The sequence below is a fragment of the Haliaeetus leucocephalus genome, unplaced genomic scaffold, assembly GCF_000737465.1.
Source record: "Haliaeetus leucocephalus isolate CR32 unplaced genomic scaffold, Haliaeetus_leucocephalus-4.0 Scaffold340, whole genome shotgun sequence".
In the NCBI taxonomy this organism is placed as follows: domain Eukaryota; kingdom Metazoa; phylum Chordata; class Aves; order Accipitriformes; family Accipitridae; genus Haliaeetus; species Haliaeetus leucocephalus.
This window is the reverse complement of record NW_010972776.1, coordinates 7639504-7663289: the sequence shown is the minus strand read 5'-3', so window position 1 is coordinate 7663289 and position 23786 is coordinate 7639504. Positions and strand designations below refer to the sequence as shown.

The following is a 23786-nucleotide window of genomic DNA, read 5'->3' as shown; positions in this document are numbered from 1 at the left end:
CCAGCAACAGCAGACAGGTCTTAGGTGTCTGACGGGTGTTTCCAAAGGTCTTACCTATTCCAACATGTGCTTCTAAAATCATACTAACATCATTTGCGCCATCCCCTATGGAGAGCGTTATCGGGCTCCCTTTTGTGTTCTTCACCATTCGTACAATCTAAAAGATTTTAAAAAAGGATAGCAGCAGAAAACAAGAATTCAGTTAAAAATCCTCCAGAGACCCCCCACTGCCCCACTTGCACGAGCTCCCCAGAACAAGTAGTTGGCTTTTACAGCAGCAAAATAATACCTGGAAAGTTCAGATTAATAAAAGCCCTCGTTATTTCCTTTGCAGTCACCAACCAGAGCAAAAGCCAAGATCCAGCTGCACAGGGCTGAAGGACAGTGTTTAAAAACAAATCCCAGGCAGCAGTGTCCTGTCCTTTCCTTCTGCCAGACCCTGCTCTCCAGAAGATGGGACCTCTCACACCTTTCAGGGGGCAGGAAACCCTCCCATGGAAGAGGGGAAGAAACATGCTGTTTATCAGGCTTGGAGACCATCAGCTGGCTTGAGGAAGTCACGGACTCCACTTGACAAATTTGGAAAGGAAAAACGAACAAACAGGGGGTTTTGTCTATTTCTAATTGGCTTGGGTTTGTGGCTTCCTGCGAACATGTTAAACAAAGGTTTTACATTCAGATTTGAAAGAGTGCTGTGTTTCCACCACACTCAAGCTCAGACAAGGCTTACACATAGCCTGGAGAAGTCCCAGCCAATGGATTAAAAGTGCATCACATCACCTAATGATATGCTTCAGTCAGTTAAAAGTAGAGTAAATACCTGTGCTTTCTGCAAAGGAGCCATCCGGCAGCAGAGGACTGCAGTACACTTCAAGCAGATTTGTAGAAAGATGTTTTTGTAATTACTAGAACTGGAGTCCTGAGAAGGGTTGAGTATCAGCGACAGTGTTGAGCCATCTATAATCAGGCCATATTCTTGGCTCAACGTCCAGCTTCTGCAACACAACGAGGACCAGATTTGAAATAAAAAAAATCAGACTTTAAGTCGTCAATGTAGCCAATTGTATCATCTTAGTGGAAAAGAAATTGCTTTTGTATTAATCTTCTTCCCATCCCTTTTGGGGGGGCTTAGCAATCTTAAAAAGCTTGGATTTAACATGTGCCCTTCACTAAGGGAACTGTGTAATTAAGGTCAAAACCAACTAATACTAGAGACGACGAGCAAAAAGAAGCAGCCAGCTGCAGTGCCTGCAAGCAGCGAGTCCCCCGGGCCACAACATGGTCCTATTTCTCTATAAACTTTGCATCTGCATCCGAAATGCACACGGGCTGGGTCCTCTTGCTCACTTACCTCTTCAGGCCTCCCCGGTTTTTGGGAACATCCTGAATCAGCTTTTTATGGTACTCCATCAGCAGCTCATGGAGCCGATCCTCCTTTCTTTCGCTCTCGCCCACCGTTTTCGCCGTCAGCTCCAGCAGCTCGGTGCTGGTCTGGAAGAGTCTGCAGGCGTAGCAGGTGGATTTGGCAGTTTCCATCTTGTCTCCTGTCAGCACCCAAACCTTCATGCCAGCTGCATGCAGAGCTTCGATCGTCTCTGCTGACTGCTCCTGCAGCCTGCAAGCAGAAGCAAAACATCACTCCTCTGGTTGGTCCATACTTAATCCATATAACCCTTATTTTGCAGATAGGCAATACCAGCTCAAGAGAAGTTAATTGATTTTCCCTGTGCTGCGGAGACCACTGCCACAGGAATAAGGATTAGAAATCTGCAATCCCAAATTTTTATTTGCAGGAAAAAAAATAAAAATCACGACTCTATACTGTGAGACCTAAGAGTCAAAAGTAGGAGTTTAATTTACACATGCAGTTGCTATAACTGCACGCAAAACTGAATTTGTTTTGATGTGCAAATTAACACTGCATGCTTAATTCACTCTCTAGAAGCGCGAGTACTTCTGTAGTTTCATTAATAAATCCTAATTCCTACTACATTGGCCAATTTTAGCAACTAGAGCACTGTGTAATAGGTTGTGCCACCGAGTAATTAATTGCCCTGGACACTTCCAGCACCTGCCTGGCTGCCTAGTTCCACCACGGCAAGTCAGGGCCATGATCCAAGTCGGGGAGAAACCACAGCATCGGTGGTGGTGGTCACCTCTTTACCTGTCTTCTACGGCAGTAGCTCCAATCAAGTGCATGTCTGCTTCTGTATCTTCAAAAACCTTCGCCATCTTTTCCTCCCTGTCCTGCAAAGCCATCTTAGCTTCATTAACTTGTCTGTCAATTTTGTCGTACTCCTTTTGAGTTAGTTCTTTGAATGCCACACAGAGCGTTCGGTAGCCATCCTGGTAGGGAGAGGAAAAGAAAATAAAGTGGACAAGCACCCTAAAACCAGATTTTCTACAGCTCCTTACTTTAGGGTTAGTGCTTTTCTCCACTATCAGTGCTTTGTCAGTACTGACCCTGATGGCAATGACAATTTTTTGGCTTGAGTCAAAAGACCAACTTCCCTGTGGGTATACAGTAACTTCTTCCCATCAGAGTAACCGTGGTTATGCTTATTATGTGCATGTAACATGGCAGAGAGAAACTAAGAGAAGGACCAGAGCCGAGAGCATGTATCCAGCAGGGAGAGCGGGGACCGGGTGTCCCCACGACTGGGACCAGGCGCTTCTCCCACTGGAGAAGACAGCCTGCTATTGTTATTTCTATTTTTAACTTGCTTGGGAGATGCTTGGACACAACGGTGATGGAGACCATATAAGTGTATCAAAACTCAAATGAAGGTGGAAGCCAAAGAAACAGAAAAGGAAAGAAGCCTGGCTTCAAAACAATGTGAAGTGACACTCAGATTTTCAACACTTCCCTCCAAAGCAAGGTCACATCCCTATTTTTGGAATAAGGCTTTCCTGACCCCAGGAGCCAGCCAAATTCCATCCACGTGCTCACCATAGCATTGCGGTCCACGTGGACTTTTGTTTGTTGGATTTCTTCTTGCTGCACCCTTGGAAAAATAGAGGAGTCTGCTCCTTTACAGAAGAGAAGCAACTTTCCTAAAAGCAAATTACAAATACTTTATAGCATTCACAACCTGTAGAAAGACTTAACAGCTTCAGTAGCCAGCAAATGATGCAGAGGGAGGAAATCTGGCAGGACTAAAGAAGGAACTGCTAAAAGCCCAGCTGCCTACCAAAAGTGGCCTTACACTAACCTGTGCAAAACGTTGTTTGACCTCAGGCTGGGACATTGGGTGTCCCTACCTGTCTCTGCACAAGCTTTCTGCAACAGCCTAGACAAAGCAGTTTATTTTTCCTTATTTAGAAGCCTTGGCAGCCTTTCCAGGGAAGGTAAAAACCAGCATCCCATACCTCAGGGGACTGACATTTGAGAAGGATGGCGACCTCTGAATTTTTGTCTCCTATCCCCGTGAAAACCCATCCCACTCAGGGGAAGGTCTCACATCTCCCCCCCCTTATTTGTACCTCCAGGCTCAAACAAGACAAGCAGGGAGCTCTCCATGGGTCACCGTCCCCATCTCTGTCCTCTCCCCTTATCTGCTGCTGCTCCCCAACAGCTGCTGTGGAGAGAATTAACTCTATCCCAACCAGGCCCAGTACAGAATTTAATTAGACCAGCTTAGAAAACCTAACAGCTTAGCCTCTCTAGGTTACAGGAATACAGGAATAAAGAGGATGTGTTTTATAGTTGTGCACACGTGCACACATGTATGGGAGCCCAGAAATGCATTTTAACTGTACCCGTGGTGGTTCTCACAATGACACTCATACGGCGACGGACAGGATCAAAGTTCAACACATGGAGAAGTTGGTACCTTAAACAAAAAAAAAAAGGGAGCTTAAACACAGTAAAAGAAAAATAACTACTTAAGACAGAAAATCACTAACAACAAGCTGCAGAAATCAATACACCCTACAAGTGGCAGCACCCACTGGGCAATGTACTTTTTCCAGCTACTACAACAAGAAAACCAAGTAAAAAAAAAAAACAAACCCAAAAAACCAACACAACCACAGTGCTGCTTTGAGCATGGGGCTGAGGATGTGGATGCCCACCAGCACACCAACCCCCCAGGCTGGGCAGCGGCTCAGCAGGCAGCAGGGCACCACACGCCGCAGGCAGCTACATCAGCTCTGGCACTTAAATAAGAAGTTTCACCATAAGGGGAGTAAAGAAGTGAAACTTGCTTGCGAAGGCAAGTTCTCGGGGAGTGCTGGGATTAGGTCAGTGATTCTCAGATGTCCCCCAAGCTGTGAGCACAGGGTAATTATTTTCAGCTCAGGAGGGGAAAAACGTTACAGGGAAGGGAGCCATATCACGCAGTTTAGGCTTACAGTATCCTGCTGTGAGGCCCAGCCACTGTCTGTAAGGTCAGCAACCACCCCGTGAATCCCAGGAGCCATCTGCACAGCCAGGCACAGATGAAGGATACGTGCAAGCGACTGCAAGCACTTAAGGGACCTGAATTTAGATGTCACTAAAACTGCCAGCAGATTTTTGCAAGCAAGCCTTTCAGCCTGCACCTTGCTGTGCTGCGCTTTGTAAAAAAGGCAGTTTTCAGGCAGGTCGGCGCAGTCTGACAGAATTCATGGAACAGCTTTGATCTTGGCAGGTTGGCCATGTTGACCAAACTCAATCAAGCCTGGCGGGAGCCAGCGCAGCACTAGCAGCCCCGTTCCTCAGCAGCCCCTGCAGCACTTACATTTCAGTTTCATTCTTTTGGTTTCGTATTTTCATGAAATCGTTTTCAAGTCCTAGAAAAGTGAAACCATACCTGTCAATAAACAAAAGGACAGAACAACATTGAAAACACCCGTTGGCACATATTATACATTAACAACGTTCTCGTTTCACCTTCTGCACTGCAGAGGAGAACAAAGAAGTTAGCAAGCCCGAGCTAAAAAGCTTGGCTGGATGTTTCCTTGCTCCCTGCTGAGCCTGCTATGATGTTCTGGCACTGCTCCCGTGACCTGGAGAGCTGGGCACCGTGGTGCATGGACACCAAGAGCCTCTGGACACAGTCCCCTGGGTCTCCGGCAGATTTACAAGCCATGACCAAGTATATACAGCTGCAACAGCCTCTGTCTAAAACCTAGGGGCTGGCAGTAGCATAAGTAGCATAGAATCATAGAATGGTTTGGGTTGGAAGGGAATCTTAAAGATCATCCAGTTCCAACCCCCCTGCCATGGGCAGGGACACCTTCCACTAGACCAGGTTGCTCAAAGCCCCACCCAACCCGGCCTTAAGCATCTTTGGCAGGATTCAAATGTGGGTAACCCACCCTGTTATTTTGCCACTGCATGCCACAGAACCAATTTGGCTGCAGTATGCACACGGTAACTGGTTGTCGTCTTGGGGATTAAAGCACATGGCCCTGGGGGCTCCAGCAAAGGAGCCTCTGCCGCACCTCAGGGCTGTCTCAGCAGTGACTGCAAACCACAGAGTCCCGAGAAGCTGCTCAGGGAAGACCCTTTGCAGAGCATCCCTTTTACACGACCTCATTTAAACCCACAGGCTCGCATGGCTTCACAAGGCTGCAGGTATCACAACGTGCTTCTCAGAGAGCTGCAATCGTGACCAGGGAAAGGGGTCTATCGCCTTCAGATAACCCTCACCTCCCTCCCACCAGAGAGAGGGAATTAAAAAACCAGCATCTTCATATTCTTACTTTTCTGCGCCTTTCACCAAAGCGATTTCGTCTGGGGAAGAGGAGATATATGTGTATTTGCGTTCTGGATGTCCTATCAGCCCATCCACCTGGTCTGCTTCCTTGATCTGAACGGTGTGGCACAGACATAGGGCTCGCAGGAACAGCTCCTCACGGCTCTAGGCAGGAGTGAGGAAGGGCTCGTTACCAGCTTGATGCCACACACCAAGCCCACCTCGCAGCACTTGGCTGTGATTTTTGCGTATGCATATTTTAAAACAAAAAACCCAACACCCTCTCCCAGCTTCTGCTGTATTTACCCATCCAGGAGCTGACCACAAAACCCTAACAGTCATCAACACACAGATTTCTTACCTTTTCTGCTTTGCCATAATATTTTAGGGGTCCATCGGTCTGAGAGAAGCCATCCACCTCTGAAATGCAGTCTTTGTACTTGTGCCCATCTATGCAGCACTCAATGAACTCCATGCTGTTCTCCGTCAGGGTCCCGGTTTTGTCCGTGAAGACATATTCCACCTAGAAGCAAGCAGGCAGGCTGCCTTGCTGCACCCCTAGCCCCATATGCCTGGGAAGGAGCCCCCCAGAAACAAAGAGGCTGGGGCATTTTAGTGCATCTGTGCCAATGCCAAAGAGTACTTTGCTGCTATCCTAACCTCGCCCCCCCAAAAGACGCAGGGGAATTACATCACTGTGTAGTTCTACCGCTTTGCTCCTCAGAGCAGCTCCTTTGTTTTTCAGCCTGTTGCACAGATGGCAGGAGGCAGCTCCTGAAGACTTAAAACCTGTTTCCAAGCTCTTTGTTTTCCCCTCATCATCTTTATTGGGTCCTTTGCTATAGCTTCTAGCACTTATATAGCTGCTGCTGCAGGCCTGCTGCCTCCTTTGGGGGATTTTCACCTTGGTGCTGCATTTTAATTAGGTAATTGCTACTCCAAATATATATATGGGGTTTTTTTTTAAACACAAAATAAAAAGCAGGAGGCACTACACACACCCTCCACTCAGTCTCTCCTGGTGCAGATAAGAAAGGGAAGCCTGAGCTGTCCAATTGCCCCAGCAAAGCCAGCGTCGCTGCATGTGCATTGCATGCCCAGAGCGATGACTGGGCAGACATGTTCGTTAATCCTTGAAGAGACAGAGGATTTTTAATTTTTCATTGAAGCGGTGAAAGCAAACCACCCTGACACGCAGAGCGCTGCGCTTGATATTCCCCAATATGGAAACAATTGACATGACCCAATTCCTGCTCTTTCATGCACTATTTATAACCTTATCCGTTTCGCAGAGAGAGTAGAATCACATTAAATGGAAAGTGCCACCAAACCGGCTGAAGCTCTGCCCTGAGGGGATGGCGAGGGACTGCCACAACACGGGTTCCTATCAGGGAGGATGTTTTCATCCACATTTTCATCCAAGCAGATGCAAACAGAGCATGTTCTGACCTGCCCGAGCTCTTCGTTTAGGTCTGAGGTGTTCACCAACGCTCCTTCTTTTATTTCTTCGTCGTACATCTCCTTGTCCCAAGAGATGAAAAAGGAACCCAAGAACTTCTGCATCTCTACTGTAACATACATGGAGACTGGGATAATAAAGTTGAAGAGGACCATAAATGACAAGAAGTCTGTGAACATCCGCAAGACCTGCAATGGAAAGAGGAGAAGATGATGCAGTTTGTGCCTGTCAGGCATAACTCAGGGGCAGCTTACAGCAACACCCCTGGAGTTTTAGACAGCTTTTCTTCTAAAGTTAAATAGAAAAAACCATGAAAATTAATACAGCTAAGATACAGGGCCAAATTCCATTTTCCTTTGATGCAGAAAAACTCACTGTCTTCTGCAGAGCTACAAGGGTATAATACAAGAGTACATCTCACTGCTTCATAGTGACCAAAATGATCACTTTTCCTCTTAAGAATATACTGCTACGGTCTCATTCTGAACTCAACTAACTAGAAACAAGGAGCAATTTAAGTTTGCCTACTAAAATCTGAGAGGTAGATCAAGTTCAGATAAGGATCCAAGTTAAATCGGCTGCTGCATTTATGTATTATATAATATTTATTTATGCTTTGACCTGCTCCACACAAGCATCGCCATGCACAAGCACGAGAGAGGCAGGAAAGAAACGCAAACATCAGGAGAGCCCGAAGTAAACGACAGCACTTCCAGAGAGCAAACAGGACTCACAGGGCTGGCAGAAGACATTATCAAATTAAATAAAACTGTCAGAATAAAGAAAGCTGGAGGAGGTGCTGAAATACAAATCCACTTACCTTGAACGTCTCTCTCTCTTTTTTAGTCTTTTCATTGTACCAAGGCTCATCATTAAATGGATTACTCTGCCACACATATTTCAGAGTCGTGCACACCGTAGCCTTGCTCAATAGGATGCACAAATACACTATCAAGAAAGCGTTGATAGATCTGAAAAATAAGTTTCTTTTTTAAATTCTTGCATCTATTTTTATATAGAAAATCATGCAAATAAGCAGGAACAAGACTTCCTTACTTTTAAGGGAATTACAGAACAAGTGCTTTTGACAGTGCTGATATTCAGGGTCAGTTCATATATTTTAAAATTTCTTAATTTTGTTTTTAAATAAAAAAGCTACTAAATGATGCAGCTTCTTGAAAGATATGCTTATCAAATATACAGATTTTCTACGCAATCAGAGAGCATCTGAAACAAAAGGCAGCAGATTAGGGGATTATTTCTGTACAAGTCATCCATTTAAAAAAACCCCCACAAACACAACAGCTTCTACCGATTTTTTTGCTGACTATAAATACTCACTTTTCTACAGCAGACCGTTTCTGAGATTTCCCTTGGTAGTTCAAAGCCATCTTCGTTTCCATTCCAGTATAGACTGCAACTCCTACAGGGTATTAAAGCAGGGCTCATAAGGGACTTGCAGCCCCAGAGGGACCCAGTTTGCACTTAGCCATAAGGGGCATCAGTGTTTACATGAAACTCGAATCCCAATTGAAGAAAGAGGCATTACCCAAGGACTGTTGGACTACAGAAACCTCCGAGGCTGCTAAGTAATGTAATTGCATATATCTCAGAGCACTGAGCAGGAGCCTATGGATCACATACAGTCAGAAAAAACATCAATCTTCCTAACAGCCATCACCCTAAATCACTAGTGTCTGGGACTGTGATCCTAGCACACATTTCCAGCAAAGGATTTGGGAACAACTCCCCACTCTTCGCATCTCAGGCAAAAAGAAAAGCTTGCTGAGGTGTATTAACACAACCTGCAGAGCTTGGCAGCACTGCAGATATAACCAGTATCTCCTAATTTCACCCTGTCAACTTTCCCACCAGCTTGCATACCGAATGTAACTGCAGAGCTCAGGCAGACAAGCTGTAGAGAAGTATTTTCCCTCTCCAGATTTAGTCATGAACATCCACATTTGTAACTGTTTATCAGAGCTATTCAAATAAATAAAAAAATATAACAACAATAATGATAAAAACTGTTCACCATAAATCTTCTTGGTGTTTTTGAGGGTAGCACCTTTCAGCAACAGGTTTTCAGGACCCAAAGACCTAAACATAAAAGAAGTTGTAACATTACATCACTCAAACATTCAAACTGCTTTATAATTTAGAGCCAGAGATAGATTATAAAGCTAAGCAGATGTTCTTTAGATCCGATTACTTGATTTGTATGTTAAAATTGGGCATTGCTTGATTTTTTTCTCTTTATATACTTATATTTCCATTTCATCTTACACAGACTATTCTCAGTGCTCAAAGTTCCAAATTTAATGGGGGATTATCAGTAAAGCTTTTGAGGAATAAGTGCAAAACGTTCAGCTCTAATATGTTCCAGTACTTACATAAAACCCTGATTTTAAAAGCACTGAAAACCTGTTCATTCCAGCACAGTCAATCAATGGCACCATCAAAGCCAATGGCTTATTTTGCTCCCATTCGTGTGTTTATTTCTCTTTGAAACCCCCACTCATGACCCTCTGTTGCTTCTAGAGCCCAGGTAGATCCACCACAGCACAAAACACTGCCAGCACCACTCTGGTGACAGCCATCTGCTTTTGATGACTCATAAACATTGTTTGCTTATTTTTTTTCCCCAAAACACTCTGATTGATGCTTAAGTTTCTGCTTTCCCTCGAAAACCAATATTTTGCAATTGCCTGGTAAATTTGTTCTCCATCAGCAGGGAAGGATGTTATCAAGTGGTCCAGCATTGCTTCCCCAAGAGGGGCTCAAACAAATCACAGGATGGCAGAAGAGCGTAAGTGTAACTACAGGCCTCCCTTAAGAATGAAATATTTGGAATGGTTAAAGAAAAACAACCATTCCCTAACGATGGCAGCACAAGTTCAGATCCTTGAAATCTGATGTAGGTGCCCAACCTCTTTGAGGAGGGCCAGCGAGACAGCTGCAAGACCAACCTGGCTACAGGCTCTTGGTTGCTTCTGTAGATGATAATTCTTCCAACAAATCTGCAATAAAAATATGAGAAACTTGTATTACAAACACATTAATGTTCTAAAGAGCTACTACAGACATACTAAAAAAAAGTCCTTGACAGGAGATAGAAGCAAACACATGAATGAGTGCGTTTGGGAGTTCAACACTTCAGAGGGAGCCTCGCACCCCGCAGCTGCCACCCACCCATGGAGCAGCAGTACCTGACCACACCTACGCACCCCAGCGCATCCCCATTACAGAGTGCAACGTGCCCCAGCAAACCTCCTTCAAGGGATTTAAGCACAAAGACCTCTTACTCCTGGAAGTCATTCAGCCCAATGCATTTTATTTGGGAGGTAGAGTGGCCTAAGAATAGGCACACGGACCATTACTACAGCTGAGCTGACAAAAAATAGCTCTTTACACCATGACAAGTGTTGCACCGGGGAGGTTTTGCTGCAAAGGAACCGAGCCCTGAAGAAGCGCGGTGTCGACTTTGCCATCCTTGTATGGAAGAAGCCTGGCAGCTTATCACTGCCTCGAGAAACCTTTTGGTCTCTGTTGAAAAGAAAAGGCCCTTTGCTTTGCTGAACTGCAACTTATTAGATCCTGTAACCGACGGTGCTCGGGTGTCTGCAGAGATGACAGCAGGCAGCTGCAGGGCTGGAAGAGCAGGAGGAGCAGACTCACTTGTAGAGGTCGGGCTGCGGCTGTTCGCACTCGATGGTGGCGGTGAGGGCATCGATGGCTTCGTTCGTACAGAGCACAGTGGTATCCCGCACTGCGTAGTGAGTCTGGGCAGAGAAGCACAGGCAGCGTCACCACAAGCCCCCAGCAACAACGCCCGTCCCCAAGTTTTATAACCTGTTACTTAAAATACCACCATGCAAAGGTTTTTCAGTGCCAGCAGCTCACCCAAGCCCTCTCCCCGCTCCCACAAAGCGGCCGAAGCATCTCTCAGCGCAAGACTAAGGTCAATAAGCTTAAGAGAAACCGTAGCAGGAAGGAGCTGCTGGATGTCTGAATGGATATACTGAATGGATATTCAGTAAGGCGTGCACCAAAAGCAGAGCATCTTTGGTTGGACTTGCTGCCACCCCAGGTGAGGTGGGAGGGAGGCTGCAGGTGCCCCTGAAGCAAAGAGGCTCCCAGGGACCACCCGCTCGTCCACTCCTGAAGGTAATTAGATGCCAGCTCCAGTGCCCAGGGATCAGGCAGAGTGCTGGCAGACTCCAAGCTATTTTTAGCAGCTGCTGCTGCGAAGGTTCATCTCTCACAATTAACTGGAAAGCCCACGAAGGATCCGCTCACTGCCTTCCAGGCTCTATTTATAGGAGCTACTCAGAGCTCCGAGTCACGGCAGGCTGCACGGCAGGCTGCCTTAATCCATCTTCATAAACAAATTCATTAAAAAGCTTCTTCCACTCCTTACATTTGCGTTCCCCTCCTTGCGCATCCCAGGAGGAAAGGTTTCATTACATGTGCTGTAGTCATGACATTATAAATACCCACCTTCATGCCATTTTGGTAACCTGCCTGGCTTTTCGTATTGAAAGCAGATGCACAAACGCACACACATCTCTGGTAAAAATCACAGCTTTTGTGAAACAGAACTCAAAACTGTTTCTGCAGTGCCCACTACCAAACCTGACCCTTGTGCGGGGTTTTGCATCCACTGCTCCTGTCACCATGGACACTGTGCAATTACCGAGTGATACTTCAAAGTGGATTCATTCCACAATCTTTACAGCCTCAGTCCCCTAGTGTATTTAGAAAACACACGTTCTTTAACATATGACCGAAAATTTGCGCTTCACAGACAGAGCCCTGAAAAAAAATCCCTTTTATAGTTCTGCTCCAGTTTCACTTAACTAGGCATCTTTCCCATACCTCAACCTGACATGCCCCAAATACCAGAAAAATCCCCACCAGGTAGGTGGCAGATATTGGTGCAGATGAGGTTTTGTGCGTACCTGAGCGTGCTTCCCTCACCCTCCTTTTGCAGCAAACCCTGGTTCCTAATGTGAGACCTATTTCCCCAAACAGCACTTGCTTTTCTATTCCCTCTTCCCCTTCATCTCATCAAGAAACAAGAGACAGGTCCCAGTCACCTACAGGAATCCACAAACCAAGAAAAAAAACCCACCACAGTGCTTGATACAGAAATTCAGCACTTCACTTACAGACTCAAAAGTTAGTAAGAGCCAAGACTCTGCAAAAGTTATGTGAACTTATGCATATAATAGACCTGACACAAATAAGCAATTGCCTATTTAACATGGTTATCTGTTTTTAGCCTCAAGCCACTTCAGAGATCCACTCCTCTTCACTAGTGGAACCAGTATGGTGCACCAGTACTGCATCAACTCCTACACAAGATTTCCAGTACCAATTAACAGCTACCCATAAAGAGAGAAGCCACAGACCCCATACAATACATATCCAGTCTTACTACTGCAGTTGCTATTATCTGTATAAATATTTATCAAACACAAGTGCAACTAAATGTTCATGTCTTTTGATGCATTTAAGTTTTTTTGTTGTTGTTGCTGCTTCTAGTTTGGGGGTGGGGCACGTATAAAGAAAGAAAATAAACTGAAGAGGAGATTCATACTGATGTATTTGTGTATTAATACATCACACAAGATGTATTAAATTTCACTGCTGGTTTCAGGGAAAGGGAGAGAAAAAAAACCCAGAAGCAATGTTTTTCTCACACTGATGAAAAATTCCCGAAATGAATCTAGACATACTGCCTCAAAAAGTCCCAGATCTCACTGGAAAAGCTCGGTTAAATAACAGACACATTGGCAGGTACTGGAAAGGGAGCTGAAGCAGCTGCAGGCACTGCTTTACTGATGCACCTCGCAACATGCGGCTGGAGCGGGGAAGCACTAACACACTTCCCATGATGGGCAATAAATAAGGCAGCGAAGCCGTATTGATAGATATCGATACAATTTGCAGCAGCAGCAGAAATGGCTGAGAGACACAAAATGGAAAACAAACAATCCCCAAGGAGCTTCAGTGCTGGCACACTGAGAGCAGACGGAGGGAAGAGCTGTTAAATACAGCCATGCGGACACAGGGATGGGCTCCGTGGGAGCATCCCCCAGTTAAGCACGCACCACCCCCGCACAAGTGCCAGCTTCAGTGGCAGCTCCGGGCACCCGAGTACCCCCAAGTACCACCCCATCCATCCCCATCACCTTGAAATTGGACTCGCCATCGAGACTTGCGGTAGTGACGTAACAGGTCCCATCAATGCTGCTCGAGGCCAAAAATATCAAGTCACAGGGGAAGGTCTCATCTGCTTTCACTTCTACTATGTCTCCAACCTGGAAGAAAGGAAATGTTTACATGAAAAGCCCTCTCAGCTGTTATTAGATGGTTATAGATTTAGCTTCTCTCAAAGCCTAGAAGAAATCACCTTGGCTAAAAGGGAAATCAGGGTTCAAGAGGTGCACAGGTCCCCGAGCATCACTCCACAGCCCGACGGGTCAGTCCAGCCCAGCACCAACCCAGAGCGCCCACGTGGCATGGTTAGTATTTATTTCTCTGCTACATCTTGACGGAGCAAGAGACTGTACTTGTCTGAAGTGCGATGTTATAAATTAACGTCAAAGCTAAGTGTACTTTCCTGGTGTCCTTGGGAGAGTTGGAAATAGAAGAGGACTGCCTGTCCTGGAGAAGTGCAAAACGCTGACAGATCTGTCACTTGTCAGCCCCAGTACAGCTTTTGCAAGACAGCTTTTCAAAAGCAATCAAACAAAGGCAGCTTCACTCCTTAACCGGGAACAGCTCTCAGAACATCTCGTCTGAAAGTGAGCACGCCGGGGCAGCTCTAACCGCAGCACATCCCTCCTCCCCTGCCCTCGCCTCCTTACCACACACCCTTGTGTTCCCATCGGCTTCAAGGACAACTACATATGAGTTCTGTTAACAGTTACCTTGATTTTTTCACTCTCTTTCTGCACTTGCTTTGCATTTTCGACAATGAAGACGTTGCTTTTGTTCACTTCATTGTCAGCTCTGTGCCTCAGCCAGTCCTCGTATCCCTAGGCACACAAATACACGCAACACAAACTCGTAACAAAGCAAGTAAACTAGCAAAAGAGGATGAGTGAGGACAGAGAGGGAGAGATTTAAAAAAATGAATAAATTAAGCAGTCCTCAGACCTCCTTCATGCCTGACAAAACATCAACCAGAGTAGCTAAGACTGAATCAATTTATTTTAAAAACTTCATATGCATATTTGACAGATTCAGAACAGATTAAAATAACACACAAAAATGATCTATATGCAGTGCATGCAACGAGCAGCTAAACTACTGTAACATGTTTCTATTATTCTCAGTGTTGGCAAGAACAGGCTGATAATATGAATAATACACTGAGCACCCTGTGACTCTTTCCTATGGTAACACAGGATGAGACTCTTCAGTCTTCACTGAAAGAATAAAACATTCAGATTTGAAGCAGATGGATTTTACTCTAGCTCTCCCTTTCTGGCCCCTGCAAAAGAAACTTCTTTTATTATTCAATCTTCTGTACAGGAAATTTTAAATGGCACACGTGCATACGATGGGAAGAAAAAGGGCTTTTAACACTGCAAGAAGATGAGGACCACATTTTTGGGACTAGCTGAGTGGTTGAACAGAACCTGTCTTTTCCATTTACCAACACGGGAGCAGAGCGTGGGCTATATTTGGAGCACGTCTCTGCAAAGACTCAGAGAGCATTTATAAAGAGAGCAGAAAAATTCAAGTAAAGCCAGAACTACAGAGGTAACCTTTACTGACCCTCACGGCTTGCTTACAACAGTACATACAGAGATGCTTTACATTGCTGAAACGAGAGACCAAGAACAACACTCAACATGCAGCCTCTCTTGAAAAGCACCAGTATACGTGTCTCACCTTCTGAGAAGGGTTCACCAAACCTACCAGCCCATTCTGGTGACTTCTGAGCATATTCAAAAACACACTCATCATTTTCTCCATTACATGTCCCAAATAGCATCTTCCTCTCCCCAAACTGACATTTTTACCTGTTTGATAGCAGTGACAGTGATGACAAAGAAGAGTGGGAGGCCGCTGGTCACTGGGCTGGTTGGGGTGTCCACTATCACCTGCAGAGAAAAAAAACGTACTGCTGACAACTGGTTTTCAGGCAGCAGAAGAAACAAAACCTCTGGTAACAAGGGAAAAAGGGTGCTGGGTACATTGGGGTAAGTCACAGCCCAGCAGAGGAGGGAGGGAAGGAAGGGGCACATGAGAAGGACCAGCACAGGCAGTCTGAACAGACTATAATCCCTTCTCCTGAAGGCCATGTGATGTCCTTAGGTGGGAAAAAACCCTTTCAGAAGTAGCTTAAAACCTCAATTTGATGTTGCTTTAGTGGGAAATAAAAGCCTGGATGAATGGGCTGCTGGGGACAGGCTACAAAAATGCAATCACTCCCAGTGCTGGTGCCAACAAGCCTGCTCCCACCACGGGATGTGCTGGAGAGGACCGAGGTAGCGAAGGAGGATGGGGCAGAGAGACAGGAGCAATGCATGACGTGAAAAACACCCTTATCGTTCACTGAGCCCCAGGAGGGTTGTTTCTCCTCTTTGGTAGTGAGGACAGGACACATCTGAAGCCTAAAACATGGCTGGTTATGAGAGGGAGGACATCACCAGTCATCTTGAACCACTGACACTCAGAGGTTAAAAATAACATGCACCAGCCCAAATGACTAAGGAAATACATGGCAGAATGGAACATGAATATTTAAGCAAAACAGAATCCCACATTTTGCTTTTAAGTTCCAAAATTTGGAGTTAAGAGCACAATTTAAGCACAGTGATGGCACGGGGGCCTTGGGGTGGATAGCTGGATCCTTCCCGAGCTCAGTGCAGCGGCTGAGCCAGCGCCACAGCAAAGACCAAGTCCCTTCATCATTAATTAAACCTTCGGGCTGCAGGAAACCGCTGTTTCTTCTGACTGTATCATGACTTAGCCGGAAGGGTAAGAATGGCAGAACAGGTTCATAATCGGGAGGGAATAACATAAGAGGAGGAAGAATTGCGCCCTTGCCCCACCTTCCAAACCAGGGCATGCAAAATTGGCCATTTTTCCTGCTGTCCTCGTGGAGGACGGGAGCACGAGAGGCAGATGGTGAGGGCTGTAATGAAAGGGACAGGGAAGCTCAGCAGAAAGGCTTTGTGTCCCCACAAAGGGACTTTGTTTCCCTCCGCTTGTTTGTGCTTCCCTGGCACACTCACAAACAGCAGCATCTGTATATTTATTGTTTTAGGCTGCCGTAAAAAGCTGCGTTAAGGACAGGACTGCTCTTATTAGCTGGAAGGAAGCAACGTGGAAATTTTTAACTCTGTGAAATGCTATACACTGCAGTATTACCCTGCACTACCTCAAATAGCAAAGAGCCAGAAGATATTGCAGTGGAAGAGATACACCACAAGCAGCCGCCAGGTAACTGGTGTATGAGTTAAGCAGCATGAGGGTAAATCAAGATAAACACAACAAATATTTCCAGGAACACAAAGCCCTGGCTCACTCAAAGGGGTGTAAAATGTTTACAAATGGAAAGTCTGGTAGAAATCAGACTTTGGAGGAAAAACCTCAAGCGAGGATGGTGCCAAGTGTCACACAGACACATCCCACGCAACATGTGATGGACACTCACTGGAGTGGCATCACTGAAGTTTAGGCCAGTCAGCCAAAAGTTATCTGGCACAAAATTGGACAGATCTTGGGAATACAGGAGGAACTTTGCCTTTTAGCTGAGAAGGACAAGGGAAAGGACCTCCAGCTGCCCAGCAGGAGATTCTTCTGCACTGGACAAGATGCAGTGGTATGTATTTGTTTAAACAAACGATAAAATCTCTGTCCACACAAATGCTGTATTATAGATGTATGAGCACACATAGTGGATGAAGTCCCCGGAAGAACTCATTTATGTATTTGGAGATTGCACTCCCTGCGCATCCCATGGCTGGACACTGCTCTTCCCCTTTGCAGCTGGTGGAAAGCCAAGGGACACATGAGCAACGAGCCAGAACAAAGGCAGACTCCTTTGAAGCTATTTTTGAGCTGGTTTAGGACTTCAACAGCTTAATTTCGATCCACTTAAAAGTGACAAAATCCTCCTGTTACTTAATAGTTTCTTCCTAATTCATTGTTTAGGAGACTGCAGACCACAGTCCAGAAGTCATCTCCATCAATTAAAAGGGACATTTTTCATTCCTGGCACCTCCTAAATTAGCTTACTGCCAACAGTTTGGTCTGTCCACAAACATGTTTGGACTACGCTTACTCCAGGCCAGCCATTTCTACCAGGACTTTACTCGTAGTTTCCTTTGAGTGTTGCAATAGCTGCACCAAAGAAACAGCTATTTGTGACCCCATTAGCACGCTAACAGGTGTTTTATGTTTAATGCACATACTTTCTCTCTCTAAAACAAGAGCTGAATTTGGAGTCACAGGGTAATAGACATTTTGATAAAGGGTTTCAGCAGCAGGTAGAGCAGATGCACCAGGCAATTCCCCAAGCACTGTGATACTTCACTCCTCATGCAGCACATAGGGCAATTCCATTAATTTAATTTAAAGATAAGCACCAACATTTAAGCTATAGATGCCATTTATCAAGGTATAACCCTTGGTATTTTAAATGAATGGCGTGGCCCTAGTGCTTTAAGGCAAGTGACATTTCCAGAACAATGAGCGCTCAGGGGCAATCGGTTACTGTATAGGGCAGCAAGTGTATTAGTGCTGTCAGGTTGGTTTTGTTTGGTTGGGTTTGTTTTTTCTCTAATAGGGCATGAGGGTTGCTTCCTTATTTTAGAGATGCTCACAGAATAAAAAACAAGGAGTAATAGCCACGCTTTTCTCTCACCTGCATACACCTGTGCCTAAAATGGGTAAACAGCTAAACTGCAACCGGTTTTGTAAGTATAATGAAGAATATCCCATGTTCTTCATGGCCAGAGGGTCAATAGATAAAATGTAATACCGCATCACTAAATGGCCAGCTACACAAAAAGGACATCCCGACTCCAGGGCATCGCTTCAGTTCAAGTCAAATTACAAATTCAGTCTGACAAAATGGAGCAACGCCAGCGAAATCAAGAGATGGAGGCGAGCCAGCTGATGCCGGGGTAAATTGGCCTTTCATGTAACACTGCCAGGAGGAGCCATCCACGGCCATTATCTTGGGATCTCCCATTTCTGCGTCAGCCACTGGAATGACTATAAGCCATATTCTTTACTGTAAGGACGAAATATTTTAGATGCTTGTCTTTTGAACATGCAGCCTAGAAGAGAGCAATACCCCAGCCCTGAATCACCAAAACCCCAGAGAAGCCATCTAACAGCAGGCTGTTTGCAGTAACTGCACAGTGCCATTTAATTTGCTGGAGTAGAGGTTTTTGATGCCTATTTTCAGCCCTAGAGCAGGTTGTCTACTGAGCCCCAGGCCTGAGGATTTAAAAGGTGAGTAAACGCACTGTAGTGATTCTCCCAAACGCCCTTCGCCCCAAAACATTCTGACAGCCTGCTTTTCTTGGCTGACAGAACAGAAAACGAGTATTCAGGTTTGCTCAGGATTTGCCCCTTAACCAAAGCCTCAAAGCAGAGCAGAAAAAGTTTGTCCGTGTATAAAATTTGCTATTTTGTCTGTGCAGAGCAGCTTCCTGAAGCTTCACTCTCCCAAAGCTCGTGCATTTTCTGAATTTTACTGAGTACAGCCTATCTCTCCTGCTTGCCTTGAAACTCACTGTAACTAAGATATACAAATATCATATAACTTGGGAAAATACATAGTTATGCAGCAGAAGTAATAAAGATGACAAAAAAACCAGATCTTAATTCTGTAGCACCAAATGTATTTTCACCGGTTGACTGATCTTAACAGTTAGAGTTAAGATGTTTTTTTAATGTTCGACTGCTGAAGCAATTATCTCAGACAGGCCCAAATATTTTAATTGTTATTATGCCTTGGACAGTGTGCCAGAATTATAACACAGCTTCCAATTAAAAAAAACAACAAACAACCATACCACTTATAAGCACCAGAGTCAGTTTTGAACCTCAATTCTTGTTCAAGCTGCGCTTACCATCAGTAGGTAAATAAAATCTACCTTTGGCATCAAAGCTCTTACCTGCACAAGGAAGATGATGAGGAAGTAGAAGTTGGCAATTCTTCTAAACTGCTCAAAAAGATTCTTCGGGAGGAAGTTCCAGAGGGTGTACTGCAGGGAGAGATGGGGGGCTTACAAACAGACCGAGACATGAGGCTTACTGGGGACTTTGGCTACCAAACGGGAAGTATCTGCACAAAATAGGAGAGGAGTTTTCCCTTTAACCCAGTGAGGAGCACCACAGTGAGCTGCCTGAGCAGCCCTGGCATGCTCCAGGCAAAGGTCAAGGTCCACGCTTTAAAACTGGGAGTGCGATGCAGCTGGATGCTGAGATGCCACTGAGCTCCTGCTTCAGCTTTCAGGTCCAGCTCTCTCCGCTGGTTATTGAACAGTTGAAAGCATCTCACAGTTACATGAGGGTTTTTGTTTCTTTGCTTTAAAGTAGGCAACTATTTCTCTTTTGTCAAAATAACCCAAACCACATGGTTGGAGATGAAGAAGAGTAGAAGAAGATAAAAACAACAGGAACCGTTTCAGCAAACAACTTCTAGATAGGCATTTGGAGAGACATGATCTCATGAAGATGTAATGCACAGTGTAGAGATTTATTTTTCCCCAAACGAATTCCAAAAGCCACCTTAAGAGTTGCTCTTCTGTTAAAAAAAAAGCACCATGCTGCCCATACAAATCTGTTATTAGGTTGTGCTTCATTATCATTTTAAGAAGGCTGCCGAATCATTTGTTTTGGAAAATGTGGAATTTAAGAACAACATGGAAAATAATGGGTCTAATATCTGATCTTTCAGTCTGCCTGGAATAAGCAAAGAATAATAAGCAGCCAAGTCTCAAGACCAATATCCGCCTAATTATAAAAAGAGTCTGGTCAGATAAGACGACTCCATGTCTCTTGCGTGCCACGGAAACATCAATGGGAATGCTACACATGGTTAGACTTAAAACTTTTCCCCAATATAAACTCAGACTGCACAGAGACATAAAAACAAATAAGATCCAAGCTGTATAAAAACCGAAAGGAGAGGAAAACCCCCTTTACAGCTCAAGTACAGTAAAACTGAAGCCTGACTGTATGCTGAGCATCATGAATCCTAAGCAACATAGTATGTATCCAGCTGTGTTGACAATATCGGATGCCACTTGTTTGATATTTTACTTGAATTGGCTTCAAATCTTTTGAAATAGCTTCATGAATGTCATGGAAAAAAGCTAAGCAGAAGGCAGATGGGTGTCATCACAGTTTTCCACCATAAACAAAAGCTGCATTAATACCGTATGAATGTTTCCCCTTTCATCCAAAGGGATAAATAGAGCATGGTTATTTTTGTCCTATCTCAAGAGAGAAAAAACCCACAGAACAACAGAAAAAAAAGGAATCGTATTTTTCTGTCCATTTACAAAATAATCCCTATCCCCTTTTGCAAATCTGAGTTGCTGTTGTCTCGTGCTGTATTACACTTAACCTGTCCTTTCTTCCCGAAGGGAATGCCAGAAAACATTAAAAAAACCCCACCAAACAAAAAAAAACCACCACAAAACCAATGTGTCCATGTGCTTTGCTCTCATCCAGCCTAGAAGAAAGGAACTTGTGTGCACCCCCACTGGGATTGATAGGAAGAAAAAAAAAAAGACTAACAGAGAGACTGGAGCTGTGGCATAAGGTACATACCAGGCTGCTCCACTTGCAAAGTGACCTTTACATCCAGCCTTGGGGAATTTGGAGTTTCTCAATTTCAAAACCAACCATCAAATAAAATCAGGGTGAACACACGAGCAGGGAATACACATGCACAATGCACCCAGACAAGCAGCGCAAGCTCACCTTGGAGGAGACAATCCTGTTGTCGCAGAATTTCTGTGCCACATACGCATCTGTTTCCAAAACCGGACGGTGCCCAACCACCACAGTGCGCGTACCGACCCGCTTCTCTTCCCCGGCACACTGTTGGGCAACCAGGAAACGGAAAAGTTAGCTTCTAGCTCAAAAACAGTCAAATATTTGTATTAAAAGCTTCCAGCTTCTGAATGCACCGTGCTGTTCAGTGGAAATAAGGCAGCTGGAACTGCAAAAATTCATTTCTCTACCCCAGTGCGGAGAACAAAGGTGCATGTAAGGTCATTTAGCAAAACCAAGGCAATGTTGAGCTTGCAACCTGGGGTCCCCACTGCTGCTCAGCCACCAACCCCCAGGACCACAGCCTGTCCTACACCCCACCAGGACAGGTCATTGCTCACGTCCACCGCATTCTTGCCCTATGCAGGACAACTGCTGCCTGCGTTTGCAGACTGGGCCCATCTACCAGGCAATTTTTCCTTCTTGAAGGAGAAAGTATCTTTATCAAACACTTCAACCCATTAGGAACATAGTTTGTCTTCTATACACTTTTTCCTAGTCCCAACCTGGAGAGCCCTACCTGCACACAGCAAACTTTTTCCTGCACCAGCACGTACTGCACAGAGACAGCTTCAGCCTTGGGTTCCTACAGCAGCTCCAAGCTTTACCCCAGGACCCCAGGGGGGACGATGGAAACTGTTACCCTCCTTTACACTTGTTCTCCTGTCAAACCCTCAAGTCCACCCAAAACATCTCACCACCACACCGGTGCACACAGACTTGGGATTTAGCTTTAAAAAAAGGTATACTTCTGCTATTTTAACATCTCGGATAAAACAAGAAATAACAAAGCAGACAGTTTCACATCACAAACTCCTCAAAAAGACACATGGGGTGCTGGGGATGCCAGCTTGTCTTGTTCTATATTAAAACAGAATGAGATATCACAAGTGAACAATAACCTGATGTCACAGGGGCTTGACGACAGCTCCTCTGCTCCGCAGCAGCCAGGGGAGGCTGAGGGGAATTACAGCAGAATAAACTCAAACAGAGGGGAAGCAGAGCGGCTCCGCAGAAGGAGAGCATCCCTTGCACGAAGCCACGAGACACCTGTGACCGGCAACACGGGGCTCTAGCAGAGACCCAGCCATCCCCACGGACCTTGCAGGCCTCCCAAAGGAGGTCACAGCACCCGGCAAATTAAAGACAGATCCTCCCAATCCAATGGAGAGCATGTTAAAATAATGCATAGTAAACAAGGTATCTGAATACACTGAAAGTAACAGTGCTTTTCTACTTAAATGTAACTCAAATATCACATTTCCAACTTCCTATAACTTCATTTAAAAACACTTGCAAACTTATGAGAAGGCAGAGGCAATGCAGGTCCCTGCCAGCCCTGGGGAAGGCTCTCAGGTGGATGGGGCAACACCATGGGCTCCGTTTCCATCAGCTTCCAGCTCTGGGCTGCCCAGCACGTGCAACGTTCTCGGTGGATTAGAAAAGTCTATTTTCAAAAGAAACGAACTGTGCGATAGTTCAAAAATTGGCTTTTTGTTCTGTCCAAGTTCTACCTTGCATATAACAAAGTGTCCCTGCCACAGATGCTCGCAGCCAAGGGAGGAGACCTGGCTAGCACCAGGAAGCTTTTTGCAAGGTTGAACTTAAAATTACAAAGTGAATTTAAAATGCCCACTAAGAGCCAATAGAGTGGGTGAAAAAGGAGTGGTCTTAGGCCAGGCTAAGGTTTTCTTAGAGTTAAGGTTTTGGATTTTAAAACATGAGCAAGGAAGACATTTGTCACTGTTCACGGTTCAAGGGCATTAGCAGGCAGCAAGACTGCTAAAACACCAGCAGATGCTGTTCATACTTCACTTACTCTTATTAATACTCAACCCTAGAGCTTGTTTGCTTTGAAACCCCACCAGGGCAGGTGCCAACAATGCCAAATCCCTATCCCATGTCAGCTGCCCGGCATGGGCTCAGCCCACCACAGGCCCTGGTTGTCCAAAGGGCCCGTCACAGGCAGCTTGTCAAGCTGCAAGAAAAACCCAGCTAGAGAAAAGGTGCTCTGAAAACAACCACACTAAGACAGCAAGGCCTGGGGCTAACTGCTGCTTGGGGAAAGTGTGAAAAAAAAATTAAAAAATAAAAATTTAAGCCAGCCCTATACAGGTACCTGGAGCAGCAGCAATTGAACGGATCCTGCTGCACCAGGAGCAGGGTCTGCCCAAAGGAAGCATCAGCTCTTCCTTCCCCCTGCTGCCCACCCATGTCTGCAGCATCTTTAAAGAAGTGTTTTTACACCATGCCTAAACCCACTTCAGTGTGCTGACCGCTCTCACTACAGCCTCAAACCTCCAGCGGCTGACGCTTAGAGCGGACGAAGGAAGCTTCTCGCACCCCTGCGCCGTGTCCCTGCATCGCCCAGATGCAGAGCCAGCAGCAGCCACCAGCAGCTGCTCCCACCGCACACCACTATCCCCCCAAACACAGATCGGGCAAACACATGCTCCCAGCTAGGGATTGCCACCGCCACGACACGGGCTGACCGTCCTCCCAGCCTCATCATCACTCTCTGCAGCAGCAAACAGCGCATCTTCTGAAATAGAAACCAGACCCAAAAAAGGTTCCCTGATGTACCTGCTGCATTAAGGAGGCGG

At 45.4% G+C, this 23786-nt stretch overlaps 1 protein-coding gene across 1 annotated transcript in view; it reads right to left on the bottom strand.

Annotated features, from left to right (window-relative positions):
* ATP11C (ATPase, class VI, type 11C) overlaps positions 1–23547 on the bottom strand; it is a 41727-nt gene extending 18180 nt beyond the window's left edge. Inside the window, exons 1-21 of the mRNA XM_010572543.1 lie at positions 23482–23547; positions 21112–21231; positions 19296–19385; positions 15180–15260; positions 14079–14186; positions 13338–13466; positions 10819–10922; positions 10110–10160; positions 9176–9240; positions 8482–8563; positions 7961–8111; positions 7131–7328; positions 6043–6204; positions 5689–5846; positions 4722–4793; positions 3760–3833; positions 2951–3054; positions 2165–2346; positions 1352–1615; positions 821–995; positions 55–157 (exon numbers count right to left, since the gene is read on the bottom strand). Coding sequence (XP_010570845.1) covers positions 55–157; positions 821–995; positions 1352–1615; positions 2165–2346; positions 2951–3054; positions 3760–3833; positions 4722–4793; positions 5689–5846; positions 6043–6204; positions 7131–7328; positions 7961–8111; positions 8482–8563; positions 9176–9240; positions 10110–10160; positions 10819–10922; positions 13338–13466; positions 14079–14186; positions 15180–15260; positions 19296–19385; positions 21112–21231; positions 23482–23547 — 2539 coding nt within the window. The remainder of the gene's footprint in view (positions 1–54; positions 158–820; positions 996–1351; positions 1616–2164; positions 2347–2950; positions 3055–3759; positions 3834–4721; positions 4794–5688; positions 5847–6042; positions 6205–7130; positions 7329–7960; positions 8112–8481; positions 8564–9175; positions 9241–10109; positions 10161–10818; positions 10923–13337; positions 13467–14078; positions 14187–15179; positions 15261–19295; positions 19386–21111; positions 21232–23481) is intronic.
* Between the last annotated feature and the right edge of the window lie 239 nt (positions 23548–23786).